Below are 17,381 nucleotides of genomic sequence, written 5' to 3'. Positions count from 1 at the left end.
ATTGTTCTCTGCTACTAGTCACTATCAATTTGGACCCTAACTCTGTATATACTACTCCACCCCTGCACAACCACAATGCATCGTCTGAACCCTACCCCAAGAATATTTTACTTTCACAAATATTGCTGACAGGGGTATCACTACGATCTAAAGGCAGGGAATAGTTCAGCTCTGCCTCAGTTCTGATGGCACTGAGGGGGTCAGAGTTTTGTACTTTGCATAGTTCCAATACTTAATTTCCATTTCCCTGTTCATACAATCACAGAGTCATAGGGAGATACAGAACTTAAACAGGCCCTTCATCCCACCAAGTCCAAGCCATTTGTGAATCAATTCTATGCTAAACTACTTTCCCATAATTTCCTCCAACCTAAAACATTTACCTTTACATGAGGGCAATTTACCATGGCTGATTAAGCTACTAACCCCTGCATTTTTGGACTGTGGGTGAAAATTCATATAGTCACAGGGAGAATGTGTAAAATCCACACAAACAGCAATGGATGTTGGGGGTTAAACCCAACTGTACAGCAGCATTTCCACTAGCTACACCATGTTGCTGCTCAGTTCATGTAATCTATATTCCCCAATTGCACCAGTGCCTTTGAAGACGATAGAGTTATTGTTGCGACTCCAGAAGGAACAGAACATGAGTACAGAAATAGTGTGGCAATATGACTCCAAGAGTCAGCTAATCAATGGTATGCAGCTGGGAATAAGCAAAAATCTAATCTTGATGATGTTCCAGTAAGAATCATCTATTATTACTGATGAGTTTGGATGATTAGAACATAGAACAGTACAGCACAGGAATAGGTCATTTGGCCCAAAATGTTGTGCCAAACTAGCTAAAAAGTAGATCAAAAACACATAAAAATGAATTCCTCCTACTTACACAATGCCCATATCCATGTGCCCATCTAAACATCTCTAAAAAGCTACTTACGTATTTGCCTCCACCACCATACCAGGCAGCTCATTCCAGGCATCCACCACACTGAGTAAAAAACTTTCCCCTCACATCCCCTTTGAACCTTCTCCCTCTCACCTTCAATGCATGCCCTCTGGTAAAAATATTTCTACCCTGGGAAACAGATAATCCCTGTCTATATCTATGTCTCTCATAATCTGATCAACGTCAATCAGATCTCCCATCAGCCTCCGCCTCTCCAAAGAAAAAAACCCAAGTTTGTCCAGCCTGTCATGATAGAACAGGCCCTCTAAACTAGGCAGCATCCTGGTAAACCTCTTCTGTATCCTCTTTAATGCCTCAAAATCCTTCTGTACACCTTCAGGAACTTCCTAACCAGCTTCCGCTCTGTACTCTTTCTACAAGAGTTTTTTCTTGATTTCTTATTCAGAATTAACCTTCCAATGGGAAATTAAAGTAATCTAATTCAGTTTAAGATTTGATAAATGAAATTGTAAGTTTATTCAGTCTGCTTGCTGTTAAGGTTTAGGATGAACTTTAAAACAAATAAGTGTGGTGCATGGCCAAGTGGTTAGGGCGTTGGACTAGCCATCTGAAGGTCGTGAGTTCAAGCCCTAACCGAGGTAGCATGTTGTGTCTTTTTCAAGGCACTTAACCACACAATGCTCCAGTCCACCCAGCTGAAAATGGGTACAGTACCGGCAAAACGCTGGGGGTTAACCTCGCGATAGACTGGCATCCTATCTGAGGGGGCGTCTCGTATTCTCAGTTGCTTCACACCACGGAAACTGGCATAAACACCAGCCTGATGAGCCTATAAGGCTCGGGACAGACTTTAACATTTTTAAAACAAAAAAGAGAAAGATAAAATAATAAAAATTCTGAATTTGAAAAGGACAAATTACTTGAAACTTGCAGAAGCTTAATTGATAACTGAAGGAAATTCAGAACAACACTGAGTGAACTGAAGACAAAATGCTGGAAAAATGCAGCAGGTCAGACAGCATCTATGGAAGCAGTAAAAGAACGTTTCAAGTCAAAAGACTGTGTGATAAGTGGGAACGAGATAAGACAAATTAGTTTAAAGTTGGAGAAAAGGTTGTGGAAAGATGGACAAAGGGCAGGTCAGGCCTGGACTGGGATAACCTGTTGTTGAAATCATCTGGTTGGTCAATTAATGAGGCAAGTCAGAGAAAGGAAACTAGTGTTTTTTTTGGTAAACAATTTAATAACAACCAATTTCCGCTGGGATCAATAAAGTATGACTATGACTATGACTAAGAAGCTAAAACAAAGAATAAATATATTTTAAAGTGCTGGAAGGTGTTGTAATGTACAGTATAGGCAGATTAACAAAATGATTTTGGAAAGTTAAAGAGCAAGTTAACATGTGACCAGGAAAGGAGCAGGATATTTCCAATAGGCAAAGCAAGCATTAACACAAGGCTGAGGAAAGGATAGGATGAAGACGAGGTGCTATCATTTTCCTGGAAGAGCCCCCAGGGAAAATTGAGATCCAAGAAACAGGAAATGACAAAAAAAAAACAACTACAAGAGTTGAGACAAAAAATACAAAACTAGAGATAGAAAAAAAAGACAAGAAATACTGACAAAACCAAATAATATCCAAAATGGAATGATGTTTACCTGCTCTGAAACAGGTTTAAGTAACCTAGTGAAAAATAACAGGGTGCATTTCAAAGTCCATTGCTAACTGCCATTCCAAAGCAAAGCAAATTAAATTTTCCCATTTAGGTATGATTTTGTTGAAGTGAACATCATTTGAATGAATCATATGGGGCCAGTAAAATATTTGCATTTTATTCAATAGGATTAACTCTTTATGAGGAAAAGTATGTGATTTTAATGATGATAGCACCTGGCTCAACACCACAAAATGCAGTATGTCAAATATATCTTGGAAAAGTAAAATACTTGTGTTACACTGTACGCTTAGAGATTTATACTCCAATAAACCAGACTAATTTTTTATTTGCCATCTGATTAAACAACATGTAATCAATTTAATGCCTAATTAATTCTCTTCAGTTGGTCTGAACTGGTGTGAAGCACAGTATAGAGAAATAACCAATGACATTCCCTTTGTAGAACCAGGCTTGAGAAATAGGAGAGCTGGCAATGACAGCAGGAGTTCAAAATAGAGTTCATATATTTGGCATCAGAACTTAGGAAGAGACTGCTGTAGGTCAGGGAATTTCAGTTTCCATGCAGTCTCTGCATTAAATGATCACTTCTGAATATCTGCCTCTCATATCTAGAATAACTTGAAAAAGATAATTCAACCTATTGAACTGCTTTGAAGGCATGGTGAATGAGCAAGTGTTGAGCCTCTTATGAGTAATTTATTCATTGCTTCATCTGCAGTAACTGAAGTGCTTTTAGCTTGGCTGCTGTTTCATTCAATAGCTAACCTCAGTGAAGCTGAGTAACTCTCACTATAATTTAAACTGTACTCTTTGTAGAAGTTTAATACAGGATCCAGGTGGAGGAGATTAAACGGTACCTTTCTGTGGAATACGTAATACTTTGAACTGCTGTGAGCAAGTACTATCATTCTTTTGATATTCTGTGGGTAGTGAAGTGAAATTGTTCAAAGTGCTGTACATCTTGGGGGAAAATACATGATTAATCATTTATCACACCATGGCTAAAGCGTCAATTGCCTGCCACAATGTTTTGTGCTTTTTGTACTGATGTGTGAAAGCTGCTGGGTGTGTTTAAGTGACATCACTCGGGATCTAAGTGCACACCTGGTCACTCCTGCTACTTCCTGCTATTTATATGTGACTTGTGAATGGTGTGAATCTTGACTACAAGAGCAGGCTTAGAAACGTTCCAGAATTACATCCCACCCACTGCTCTTCGCCAATAAGCTCATTGCTCATCTTTTTCTTAGTTCTGATGATGGGTCCCGGACCAGAAACGTTGACTGTTTCTCTTTCCACAGATGATGAGCTTTTCCAGCATTTGCACTTCTTTTGATTTTCACTAACTGGATTGTCCAGCAGCGTAGATTACACTAGGATAATCCAGAGCAGGCTCCAAGCCTAGGCACATAATGAGACACTTAAATATGATAGAATTTCTAAACTTTGAATGACATATTATCTATTCATTTTTGAAAAGACAAAAATCACTTTGAATAATGCTGCACTTCACAACAATCCTCAAGTCCTTCTTCATCAGGGTTAAGTTCCTATGGCTCATTCCTGCCTCGGTCTCTGTCTCCAATGTCAATTGTCCTATCATCTGTTCAAGGAGTGCACTGCACATGCATCTACCAACCTAACCCCTTCAACAAATGGGCCCACAACTTATGCTTCAAAGTAGCCTCATTAAATAGCAGGGCAATGTGAAGGCAGTTTCACAAAACCAATCACAAGATTTGATTACAAGGGCTAGGATTGTTTATTCTAAGGTAGGCCCATCTTATTCCTTGATAGCACAACCCCCACTACCCCAGCTGCCCACAATACCTCACAGGTAAAGCTAGCACTGGTCCAACACCAAACCACCATCCCTTTCAACCACAGTTTTTACATATTGAAGAACTTCTGGACCTTCATCTTTAGAATATCCATAAAAAACAACAATACAGTAACCATGACAATACCAAGAAGGATACCTTTTGCCTAATAGCTTTCTGTTGAATTATTACTTCAGTAGTTTGGGCAATTATAAATTTCTTTGGAAGCAGTATAAAAACCTGTCAAATTTGATTATGTGTATAGAATTTCAAATCAACAAATTGTAGACATCAATCTGGCACATGTCGGTAATATTAGGAGAGCATATCTGGCTGGAAGTTGGTTAGTTTTCGGGAGAAGGGAAGGAAGGAAGTGCAGTGGATCAGTTACATCCTACATACACTGACTGAAGAATAGGAGGGATGGTTGCTAAAGAGTAAAACTTAAATCTTGTTTTGCTTCCTCAATTGAAAATAGCAAGGGGGCAGTGACAGAAAAGTCCCAGGAAGGAAAATGGTCATTTTCAATAGTATGCAAAACTGACCAAAAAAAAATTACCTGAGACTCTATGAACTACCTACATCAGACGCATCATGGCAAAATATGAATGCCAGATGGAAATTCTAATTTCATTATCTACATCGATAGAGCTTCTCCCATTAATAGCAATTCCTTAAAATAAATACCTCATCTTTCTGTCAACTAACCATGTGCTCTAACGGATCTCAGGGTATCAGTCAATAAAATGTCACTTCCACTGGCAGAGCCTAACTGCAGCTAATATCACTTGGCAGCTTCTGACAGTTGAGCCAACAGCACAAGAAGTTCTGAAGGTCACATAGAGACGTGCATTTGAACCCCAAACAGTATCCATATTATTGTTTGAGAATCTTTTCCTGTAAACTTCAAAGAAACCAATATGATGTTACACCATTCAAGAAATATCATTGCTCAAAATTAAGATGCAACAACAGATGTAAAATTAGGATGCTCTATCATTTATCTTAATATACTTTTAATCTTCTGGTAGAAACATTGTCACCAAAATGATTTTGAGAATATTTCAGCATTTTAAGAATATTTTGAGCTTGGGAGGATGAGAGTTGTGATCACTAATCTGGTGTAACTCTGTCACTGCCAGGAGACAGAAAAACACTTTGCAATTCAGAATCAGCATCAATCTCATAATCACCATTTTCAAGCACATACAGTAACTCCCCATGGCAACAAGCTGCTTCTTGCAAGAGGCATCCTTTAATGACATCTTAAAATAATACTGACAATTTAAACCAAGGCCATTTTTCAGTGTAGAGAAAACACATCTAACTGATTACACTTAGATCCATTTTGTGAACCAATAAAGAAAAGACAGTGAATAACAAGCAGGGACAAGAACATTCACTCATTCCCTTTGCTGCTTTTAAATCTAGATTCCTAAAGATAACTTTATGTACCATTCAGTATTCAGGAGAAACAGCATTTGATTTTTTTATTGAAGCATGGACTTCATGTGGGCTCATCTTCAATAGCAGTCCTTAAGAGAGAATTGATAAACAGGGAAACGAAGGATATGGGAACCATGCTCAGCTCTGCTATTCTTCAAAGAAGTCAGCACATGCTCAGCAGGTCAAGTGGTCTTGTTATAAGCTCTGCAACAATTCTGCAATAGTTAGTAGATACTATATGACCTTTAAAGGTCAGAAAATAAAACTCCATAGAAAAAAACACAAATATTTCTCTGGGGACTTTAAGAATTAATTGTAATTATGATAAAATCAGAAAGCTCACAAGGCCCAGTCGCATCTGTGGTTCTGACAAAAGGTCTGACAAAAGGTCTCCAATATGAAATGTTAATTTTCTTTCTATTCCTACTGATGCTACCTGACCTTCTGGTATTTCAGAATTTCTGATTTTGTTTCAGATAGCCAGCTTATGCAGTTAAAAAAATTGAATTGTAGTTATGATTTCATCTGAAAAACAGACAATTTTTGTTTTTACTCTTTCTCTACCATCTGTGTTGACAATGGATAATTTATTTTGGCCCAAATCTGCACATTACAAAGGCAGTAATCTATCTGCTGCATGGTCTGTTAGCTAATTCAAAAAACATTGAATTGGATACTGCAGAAAATGCATTAATGCTACACTTCCTCCCTTTCCTGTCGGCTGCATTAAAGATGTTAGTTGTTGCTCATGCTGGGAGTATTCTCGCCTCTGATGAATCAGATCTGGAGATTTGATCACAATAATCTTAACTGGCACTCCAACACAACTAAGGAAGTTCTGCATTTCAGGAGGCACTATGCTTTGAATCAGATTTCAAACTGAGATACCCATCTCCCCTTGGAAGGGATGCAAGGGTCCATAGTAAAAGGTAAGATAAAACCTTGAGATCCTGAAAATCAGAAATTAAAGCAAAAGATTCTAGGAACACTGAACATAATCTCTGGAAAGTGAAACAGTTTACAACACAGGTCAAAGAGCCTTCACCAAATTCAAGAATATTGTTTCAATGAAATTTATTTGCATTATCTCTGGTGTTTTGATCAACATTTGAGTCTCAAATATCACTAAAAGAATCCATCTGTTCATTATCACAGTACTGTTTGAATGCCATGTACAAATTGGCTGCACATTTCCTACATTGTAATAGTAATTACACTTGACTACACAATTGTTGCACATTCTTCATATTAGTTAAGGTATTTATATAAATGCAACAGTGCCTTACTTTCTTGGTTGCACAAAAGCTGGTAGCTTATCTTGTTTTACCAAATTCTACAAGCACAGAAGGAACTAATTCTAAATCACAAACATCAACCCGTAAGCACAAGAACTAAGCAGTTCTTCAGCCAAAACTGCATACAATGAACAAGATCTGTGAGCAATGCCATTTAGTCACTGAAAACACGCTAGGAATAGGAACACTTGTCATGATTGAAATGATACTGCAGCTATTTCCGCTGGAACAGTGAAGGTCAAGTGGAGATTTTAAATAAAATTGAAGGCTCCAATGGAGCAAATAGAAAGGGTCACTGGTTTTGAGTAACATACTAGTGAAGAGGGTCATCAACTTAAAATTGTCATGAGCAGATGTGCAAGAAAAGATATATTATGAAAAAAATATTTGGAATACTGGATATTTTCCCTCAGGGAATGGTTGAGGTAGCGATATTGGAGTAAACATTTCAAACACAGCAAGAAAGCATAGTTTATGGAGTGAATGGATTGGTGTATTTCATTTAAATGGCTCTAAATAGTACTATTCCAGTATAATGGACTAAATGACTTCACATCAGAAATGCATTGCCAATGTGCCTTCAAAAAGCAATGTGATAATGACCAGATAGTCAACTTTAGTGATGTTCTTCGAGGGATAAATAAGTGCCAGTAGACCAGGAGTAATGCAACAACTCTTTTTTTTCTGGAATATGAGGCTCTCAACTCGGCTTCTCTTTCTGCAGATGCTACCTGAATTGTTGAGCAGCAATATGGTTTTAAATAGAATTTTACCCCTCATCACACAGAAATATAAACTTCACAGTCAGGCATTTCTCTGTTGTATCTAGTGCTTCTTCTGCTTCAAGACAATCAGTAATTTTGCCTGTAGAAAATCAGTTTCCAAAAACTGCACATTCTCTTGTGGAAGTTCAGTTTTATGTCTGAGAAATAATTTTTGATGGATTTAGAAGACGGCAAACATGGCTCTTCCCAAAGAGATCTATAACCTCCGTAAGATCTTATTGTAAATGTATTGTAGTTCACACAAATTTAGATCAGCACATTAGATTACCACCAAAATATTATCTCTGATGCACTTGGTTGAATTCTGTCAGCTGTGGAGAGCAGTCCCAAAGAGAACCACTAGTACTCAGCTTGAATGGAAGCCCCAGATTTACACATCTGTACTGAGAAGGTAATCGGGGCTGGGTTTTCACAGACCACACAAGGTCTAGCTGCTAAATGAACTTTGCTACTTGCAGAATCATCTCTCTGCATTTAGCTCACTCAAAGATGGGTATTCTGTACATATCATAGGCAGTGATTCTAGATGGAAGGTTGATACAGCAAGATCTGGCATAGTTACTACATCTACGGAAAAACATGTGCAGTATCCACCATTAAAAATCTTCCTCACTTTTACACTCTGCTAATATTATGTTTAAACCTCCAATATAAAGTGAAACTGTAGATTCACATTGAATTGAAAATCAATTATCCAGGAACAAAATGTATCCTATAATGCATCATGTCATGGTGATGTGTGCAGAATGGAATAACTCATTTAGCCTTTATGGTCAATTGATTTGCTCCATTGTTTTTAAAATGAAAGTGTCGTGTTTTCACTTGAGTGGATATTTATTCAAAGTTAGGAAATATTACTATCCTGGCATAATTTTCATTTAGATGAAGATGCAATCTCTTTTATGTCTTGATAATAATTCACCAAATATTATTGAAGTTCATTCATCTCTCTAAGAAAAACATTAATGATAATAGGATGTTATGCTTTCTTAAGGCCTTGAGCTTTTTTAAAATCCACAAATCAGTGAATGTAATCTTTAAAACAAAAATATCTCCATTCAGTTTTTCTTCACTGTTGAGTACATTCACTTACTCCCCGAAAGCAGAAGACAATTTACTCAGATAACAATTCCAAGTACTTTTACCCTTCTTGGAATTTCACCCACCTCAGCTGAGGGTCTCCGTTGAAAGAGGAGCCAAGCCTAATTAATAAATGCATTCTAAGCCTGACCAATTGCATTCTATATCCTGGACCAATAAAAAACTGGAGCAAATCCAGTATTGGCTAGTGTTAGTTTCAGGAGCAGTCTGCTGCAATTTGTCTACCACCACCGTGGGTCTACAGCAGATGTAATTCTACTGGCTCTCTGCAATGCTTTGGAGCACCTAGACAACAGCAAAACATACGCCAGGCCTCTGTTTGTCAACTACAGCTCAGCATCCACCAACATCATCCCTTCAGTATTAACCACCAAGCCTCTAAACCTGGGCCCCTGTAAACCTCCCTCTGCAACTGGATCCTGGACTTGCTCATCAAAAGTACAATAGATCAACAAATGATGTTATGACAGTTTGAAGGCAGCGACCCTCATAGCATTTAAAAACTACCCTGATAAGCAGTTTAAAAGGCATAATCTGCAGGGCTAACAGATGGGATCTGGGAAGTGAGTAGAACTTGAAGTCATTTTCTCAATTGTCAGAAGCAAGATGAAGTCCATGGCCTCATTCTGTGCAATGGACTTGTATTACTACAGTACCTAGTCTAATGGTATATTCCAGTTGGTTTTTCACCACTTCCAAACATTTAGCAGCATGGAGAAGCTTGCTTTGCATCCTGGCTTGCTGCTTTCCAGAATACATCAATGCGAGTGACTGCTCAGTCATCTTTATGACATAATATTGCTAATTTTCAGAGAAGCGGAAAAGGACAAACACATTTCACAAAGATTGCAAATTGCCCACCTTTCAGTCTTACCTTCACAGAAAGGGCAGCACTCCCCTGGTATTTTGACTGGATTCTGACATGTCTGCTTGCAAGCCATAGCTACGCAGTGATGTTCCCCATTGACGCACTGGCAGAAAGTACAGTCATCTTCTCGCCAGTGATCACCGTGTGCTCGAATCTGACCTCTTGCCAAACAGCCCAAGCCACCGATGGCTGGAAAAACGGGGTCTGCACAGGAGAGAGTTAAAGTGGTTGAATAGGGTTAGATGGTATGAGTGGTACATCAGAGTAAAAAAAATAGTCATTGCAAAAATACTCTGGTTGCTGTTTGAAGAGAAGAAGTATTGGGCTTCTCCAATGGGAAAAACTACATTTCACTGCTTTCTAGAAAATCACTTCAGAATAGAGCAAAAAATTGCTGCAACTACCCATATAAACAAAGATTTCAAGATTTTCGGAAAACATCAGTCAGAATCAAAATCAAAAGCAGGTTTATTATCACTGTCTTATGTTATATGAAATGTGCTGTTTTGCAACAACTGTACAATGCAAAGACATAAAATTAATATAAAGAACAAAATAAGTATTACAAAACAAAATAACGAGGTAAGTTTCATGAGTTGATGGACTGTTCAGAAAGCTGACGGCAGAAAGAGAAGAAGCTGTTTCCCAAAACATTGAGTGTGGGTTCTCAGGCTCCTGTAGTTCTTTTCTGATAGTAGTAATGAGAGGAGGCATGTCCCGGTGGTGAGAGTCCCTAAATGGTGGATGCTGCCTTCTTGAGAAACTGTCTCCTTAAGACATCCTTGATAGTGTGGAGGGTTATGCTCGTGATGGAGCTACAACTCTTTGCTGCTTTTTCCAATTCTGTGCATTGTTGCCTCCACATCAGAAGGTGATGCAACCAGTCAGAATGCACACCTATAGAAATTTACAAGAGTCTTTGGTGACATACCAAATGCCCTCAAGCTCCTAATGAAGTGGAGCTGCTGCTGTATCTTCTTTGTGATTGCATCAATGCACTGAGCGCAGGATGGGTCCTCAGAGATGTTGGTACCCAGGAACTTAAAGCTGCTTACCCTTCTCACCACCGAGCCATCAATGAGGACTAGTGTTCTCCTGACTTCCCCTTTCCTGAAGTCTACAATCAATTTCTTGGTCTTGGTCTGATGTTGAGTGCAACTACTGAACTGAACTATCTCACTCCTATATGCCTCAGCACCATCTGAAATTTCAATAACAATGGCAGTGTCATCTGCATATTTATAGATGGCCTTTGAGCTGCTCTTAGCCACACAGTCATGTAGAGTGAGTACAGCAGTGGGGCTAAGCATGAATCCACGAGGTCTGCTGTGTTGATGATCAGGAGATGTGGTTAACAATCTGTACTGACTATAGTCTTCCCATAAGGAAGTTAAAGATCCATTTGCAGAGAAAAGTGAAGAATTCCAGGTTTAGAAACTTGGTGATTAATACTGAGGGAATAATGATATTGAATGCAGAACTGCAATCTATTAACAATGGCCGGATGAAAGTTTTGCTGTTGTCTAGGTGCCCCAAAGCAGAGTGGAGAGTCAGTAAGATTGTGTCCGCTGTAGACCTGTTGTGACGGTAGGCAACCTACAATGAGTACAGGTAGCAAGATGATTTGGGGTTATTTGTACATGTGCACAAAACATGCTGGAAGCTGTTTACTGCTGGTTCTCAACAGTGCAAAATTTGCAGCAGTGGAACAGCGGTCCACATGAAGAATATGTACCAGGCCAGACAATGTGCGGACAGTTTTTCACTCATTAAGAGCAGAGAATGGTCATGTGGGATTCAAGTACGTGGTATCTTCACAAAGAAGAGATCTGAGCAACACACACAAAATGCTGGTGGTACTCAGCAGGCCAGGCAGTATCTATGGAAAAAAGTACAGCTGATGCTTTTGAGACCATGGCCCGAAACGTCGACTGTACTTTTTTCCATAGATGCTGCCTGGCCTGCTGAGTTCTTCCAGCATTTTGTGTGCATTGATGTGCTACTATAATTAGCTTTCTTTGTGTTGTGGTACAGTATTCTAAATTAAAAAAAGAGAATTGTTCTACAGCATTTCTGGCAGTGTTTCACAGCTTTGACACATGGCTAAATTGGACCGTGTGGTTTGATCAGCTTCGAAATATTTTCTTCAGCAATTTTCATGAATGGGGCTTTTGGGCAGCCTGCCAAAGGTGTAGTTTCAGGTCAACCATCTTTCATCAGAACTGCATAGTTTTATATATGTAAGATTTTTCACTTCCAGGGGCAGGGTGGGATGTGGTCAGTGGGTGCAGTGGTGATAAGGACAACATGGTGTGCCTATGTTAGGGCGGATAGCAGGGATGATTTGACATAGAAAAAGATGGCACTTAGAGTCAAAGGAACATTCTGACATGGCAACGAAACAAGAAAGGATGGAGAGGAAGTGGGAGTGTGCAGAGCAGACTGATTCCAAACTTCTGCTCTGCGAGAGTCTTGGAGCATGCGTTGAGAGCAGAAATTGTCAACTCAATGTTGAGCTCATAGAGTGCTCATTTGAAAGGGTGGAGGGAAGGGTGTAGATGTTTCTTCTGAAGCTTCCTTTCAGTTTCATTAGAATAGGAGGACCATGATGCAGAGATTATAATGGACCAGAGAACTGAAGAGCCCAGTTGTCAGAAGCACAAAGTCAATTTTTCAACTGGAAGCAAATAGATCAGTCAGGCTGCACTTGAACTTCCCAATGTACAGGAGAACATATTGCAAGCAGCAAATCCCATGGTCTGGAATTTCTATGGGACTATGTCCACTCTTCCTTGACTAATCCCCCAGTTAGATGGAACAGGGGTGCTCGGTTCAACTTTACTTGAAACCTCCCTCACAACCGTGCCATGCAATTGGATTTGATGCAAGTGCAAGTTCAGAGGGTAGGTTTCTGAAAACAATGGTTGAGAAGCTTCAGAGGTTCACTTGGATCATTGGCTTCGTAAAGAAGCCAGCCGAGCAACCCAGGGGACTGACAGTGACCATCAGGTTGCCTACTGTCACAACAAGTCCACAGCCGATGTCATTTTGTTGGCTCTTCACTCAACTCTGGAGCACATGGACAGTGAAGATGCCTACATCAGAATGTCCTTCATTGCCTACAGCTCAGTATTCAATACTGTCACCTCCTCAAAACTAATCAATTAGCTTTAAGACTGAGACCTCAATACCTCCTTGTACAACCGGATTCTCACCTTGCAGATCCCAGTCAGTTCGGATTGGCAACAACATCTCCCCCTCAATCTCTATCAGCACAGGTGCATCATAAAACTGTGTCCTTAGTCCCCTGCTCTACTCGCTTTGCACTTATGACTGTGAGGCTAAGCACAGCTCCAATGCCATATTTATGTTTGCTGATGACACCACTACTGTAGGCCAAATCAAAGATGGTGACGAATCAGCATATAGGAAGGAGATTGAAAACCTGGCTGAGTGGTGCCACAACAACAACCTCTCACTCAATCTCAGCAAGACCAAGGAGCAGATTATTGACTTTAGGAGGAGAAAACCAGAGGTCCATGAGCCAGTGATCAGAGGTGGAGTGGGTCAGCGACTTTACATTCTTCAGCGTTATTATTTCAGAGTCTCTGTCCTGCATCCAGCACACATGCCATTATGAAGAAAGCATGGCAGTGCCTCTACAGTGTTAGAAGCTTAAAATGATTTGGCATGTTATCTAAAACCTTGACAAACTTCTATAGATGTGTGGTGGAGATCACATTGACTGGCTGCATCACTTGAATAGAAAAGCATACAAAAATGAGTGGATATGGCACAGTCCATCACAGGTAAAGTCCTCCTCACCAATGAGCACATCTACACTGAGCACTGTTGCAGGAAAGAAGCATCTATCATCAAGAACCCCCGCAACCCAGGCCATACTCTCTTTTTGCTGCTGCTATCAGGAAGAAGGTAAAGAGCTGCAGGACTCACAGCACCAGGTTCAGGAACAGCTATTACTTCTCAACAATCAGGCTCTTGAATCCAAGGGGATAAGTTCACCCAACTTCACTCACACTATCGCTGAACTGTTCCCACAACCTATGGACTCATTTTCAAGCATAATTCATCTCATGTTCTTGACAATTACTGCTTGCTTATTTGTTTATTTATTATTTCTCTTTTTTTTCTTTCTTTTCTGTCTGTATTTACATGGCTTGTTGTCTTTTGCACACTGGTTGTTTGTCCGTCCTGTTGGGTGCAGTCTTTCATCAATTCTATTCTGTTTCTTGTACTTACTGCAAATGCCCGCAAGAAAATGAATCTCAGGGTTATATATGGTGACATACACATACTTTGATAATAAATTTACTTCAAATGTTATACAAAAGCATAAAATTTTAAAACTTACACAGGCTTGGTAAACCTTCCAAATGAATTACTAGCATCCTATCAAATTATTTGGGCCAAAGTACGGTACCTGTATTTGAAACTATGTGTATTCAGGTTTTACTTTGAAGTAGCACTGGGGGCTCTTGACTGTGTTGTACGGAGGTGAAAAGTTACGTGCTGCAGACTGGTGTGTTGGAAATTGAGGATCAGGGGAAGTGAAGGGGCAAGGCAGAAGTGTGAGAATGGGGTTGCATGTGGTCAAAGGCCTGGTAAAGTGATGAGGAAAAGAGAATAAATATTAGAAGCACTGGAGAGCAAGGTGTTCAATGCAATAGAAAGGCAGTAACTGGATGAAAGGAAGTGAGTTCCTACAGGCAGCCAGATGAAAGAAAGTGCAATCAGTAACTTTAATGAAAATATCAACGATGCCATGTTCACCGAGTTTGGTTTAAAAAAAAATCAGTCCGATATTTCATAAATGTTCTCCATAAGACCATAAGACATAGGAACAGAATAAGGCCACCTGGCCTATTGAGTCTGCTCCGCCATTCAATCATGGCTGATCCTTTATTTCTATCTCCTCCTCAACCCAGTTCCCGGCCTTCTCCCTGTAACCTTTGATGCCACGTCCTATCAATCTCTGCCTTAAATACGCCAACAAACCGGCCTCCACAGCTGCATGTGGCAACAAATTCCACAAATTCACCACCCTTTGGCTAAAGAATATTCTCCAAGTTGTTTCTCTGCAAAGCCTGGAAAATTACTTTTTTTCCCTTTCTGGTTGTAGAATTCTGAAATGTCTGCAGTTATGGATTTGCATGTATATTTCTCTAATTGATATTACTTCTTAGAATAAAACCAAGCAGTAACTCAGCTTCCTCCAGCATCTTATGTGTGCTGCACTAGATTTCCAGCATCAGTATCTGCATCTGCAGAATCTCCTGGGTTTACCAATATTTCGCTTCTTTTGGTTTTCCCACAGAAATATGGCATTTCTTGCTGTTATGCTTATTGTAAATGAAACGAAGCAGCACTAACATTTCTTTGTGGTAGCCGAATCAGTCACATTGCTTGTGAGTTCAGAAAGGGACCAGTTCAGCATCAGAGCATCAGCCCATTTTATCATTCCTTTGGGAAAGTTTGTCATTATTATCTTCTTTCTAATGGATTTTGTAAGGCTGAATACAGAGCTTAAAGGTTAGTCCATGCTTGCTCATGGAAAGAAAATTAAGTTGTTTTTGATAAGACATGTTATACTTCTATAAGAGAATATTCATGTATACAAATAAGAAACTGAACTGTAAACTGGCTTGTACTACTCTGTAAATTCATCCATACAATTTCATGTACTGCCGTGTGCATCAACCTAGACCCAGTGGCCAAACATTTTAATTCCGATTTCCATTCCCATTCCGACATGTCGGTCCCGATCTCCTCTTGTGCCTAGGTGTGGAGGAGCAACATCTTATATTCCGCCTGAGTAGCCTCCAACCTGGCGGCCTGAATATCAATTTCTCCTTCCGGTTAAAATTCCCTCCCCCTCCCCTTTTCTTTTATTCCCCATTCTGGCCTCTTACCTCTTCTCACCTGCCTATCACCACCCCCCCCCCAGATCCCCTCCTCCTTCCCTTTCTCCCGTGGTTCACTCGCATCTCCTATCAGATTCCTTTTTCTCCAGCCATTTATATTTCCTACCCACCTGGCTTCACCTATCACTTTCTAGCTATCCTCCTTCCTCTCCCCCTAGTGTTTTATTCTGGCATATTCCCCCTTACTTCCCAGTACTGAAGAAGGGTCTCGGTATGAAACGACGACAGCTTATTCATTTCCATAGATGCTGCCTGACATGCTGAGTTCCTCCAGCACTTCGTGTTTGTTACCCTAGACTCAAACTTTCTCCTATCATTTTCCACATCTACTTACGCAAGATGTACACACATCCTTCTCCTTAAATCTTTAAGAAACAAATCCATTGATCATTCCCACTAGCTCTCAGTGCTTTGCCTTTAACTCATTTCCATTCTCACCAAATCAATTTCACACATCAGGTTACATGCACATTACGATGCTCATGGCTCTATTCTTTATTGCAGACAACATCACAAAGAAAGAAAGAGGTGGAAGATTGCATCTGCAATTATGCAGCTACAAATTAGATGAGACAGCAATGAAGGTTGATAGTGTTTCATTGACCTTGGGAATGAAGTTGAAGACATCCCAGCAACACAACTAAACGTCCATCATTCACATCATATACCAGTCAAGATGATACAACTTCAACTGTGTGAAGTATAATCATTGTCAAGCATAGTTCACTCTACATTCAAGTTTGGATTCATTTATTTATCACATGTACATTGAAACATACAGTGCAATGTGTTGTTTGTGTTAACAACCACTAAGATTACAGTGGGGGTATTCCACAAGTGTTGCCATGCATTCTGGCCCCAACACGTCCACCATGTTTGCAGAATAACATAAGCAACAGCAGCAACAACAGCAGAACAACAACAAAACAACAACAGCAAAGCAAGTCCAGTTCCTTCCTCACACCAGACATCAACATATCCACACACATAGTCAATCTTTCAACTCCAATACCAGCTGTCCAACCACCAATGGACTCGTGACTTGCAGACATTGCAGAAGCCTTTGACTTCCCCCGTGGACTCACAGGCTCAGGGCTTTGAACATCAGGTCTTGAATTCTGGACTTCTGATTGACTTCTTCTCATTACGGCCACCAGGAAGAAGGCACAGGAGCCTCAGGACTCACACCACCAGGTTCAGGAACATTTATTAATCCTCATCCATCAGGCTCTTGAACCAGTTAGGATAACTTCACTTGCCCCATCACTGAACAGTTTCCACAACCTATGGACTCACTTTCAAGGATTCTTCATCTTATGTTCTTGATATTTATTGCTTATTTATTTATTATTATTTCTTCTTTTTCTATTTTGTATTTGCAGAGTTTGTTATCTTTTGCACACTGGTTGACCTCCCTGTTGGGGTTTGGACATTCATTCACTCTATTATGGCTATTGGATTTATTGAGCATACCTGTAAAAAAATGAATTATAGGGTTGTATATGGTGACATACAAGTAATTTACT

The 17,381-nt window shown here is 39.8% G+C and overlaps 1 protein-coding gene across 1 annotated transcript in view; it reads right to left on the bottom strand.

Annotated features, from left to right (window-relative positions):
* The window catches only part of LOC134348444 (cysteine-rich motor neuron 1 protein-like), a 262,947-nt gene that overhangs the window by 37,699 nt on the left and 207,867 nt on the right, over positions 1-17,381 (bottom strand). Inside the window, exon 5 of the mRNA XM_063051847.1 lies at positions 9,920-10,117. Coding sequence (XP_062907917.1) covers positions 9,920-10,117 — 198 coding nt within the window. The remainder of the gene's footprint in view (positions 1-9,919; positions 10,118-17,381) is intronic.

This window comes from Mobula hypostoma, chromosome 1 (genome assembly GCF_963921235.1).
Source record: "Mobula hypostoma chromosome 1, sMobHyp1.1, whole genome shotgun sequence".
Classification (NCBI taxonomy): Eukaryota; Metazoa; Chordata; class Chondrichthyes; order Myliobatiformes; family Myliobatidae; genus Mobula; species Mobula hypostoma.
Note: the sequence above shows the minus strand (reverse complement) of the source record. Positions and strands in the feature narration are given on the sequence as shown.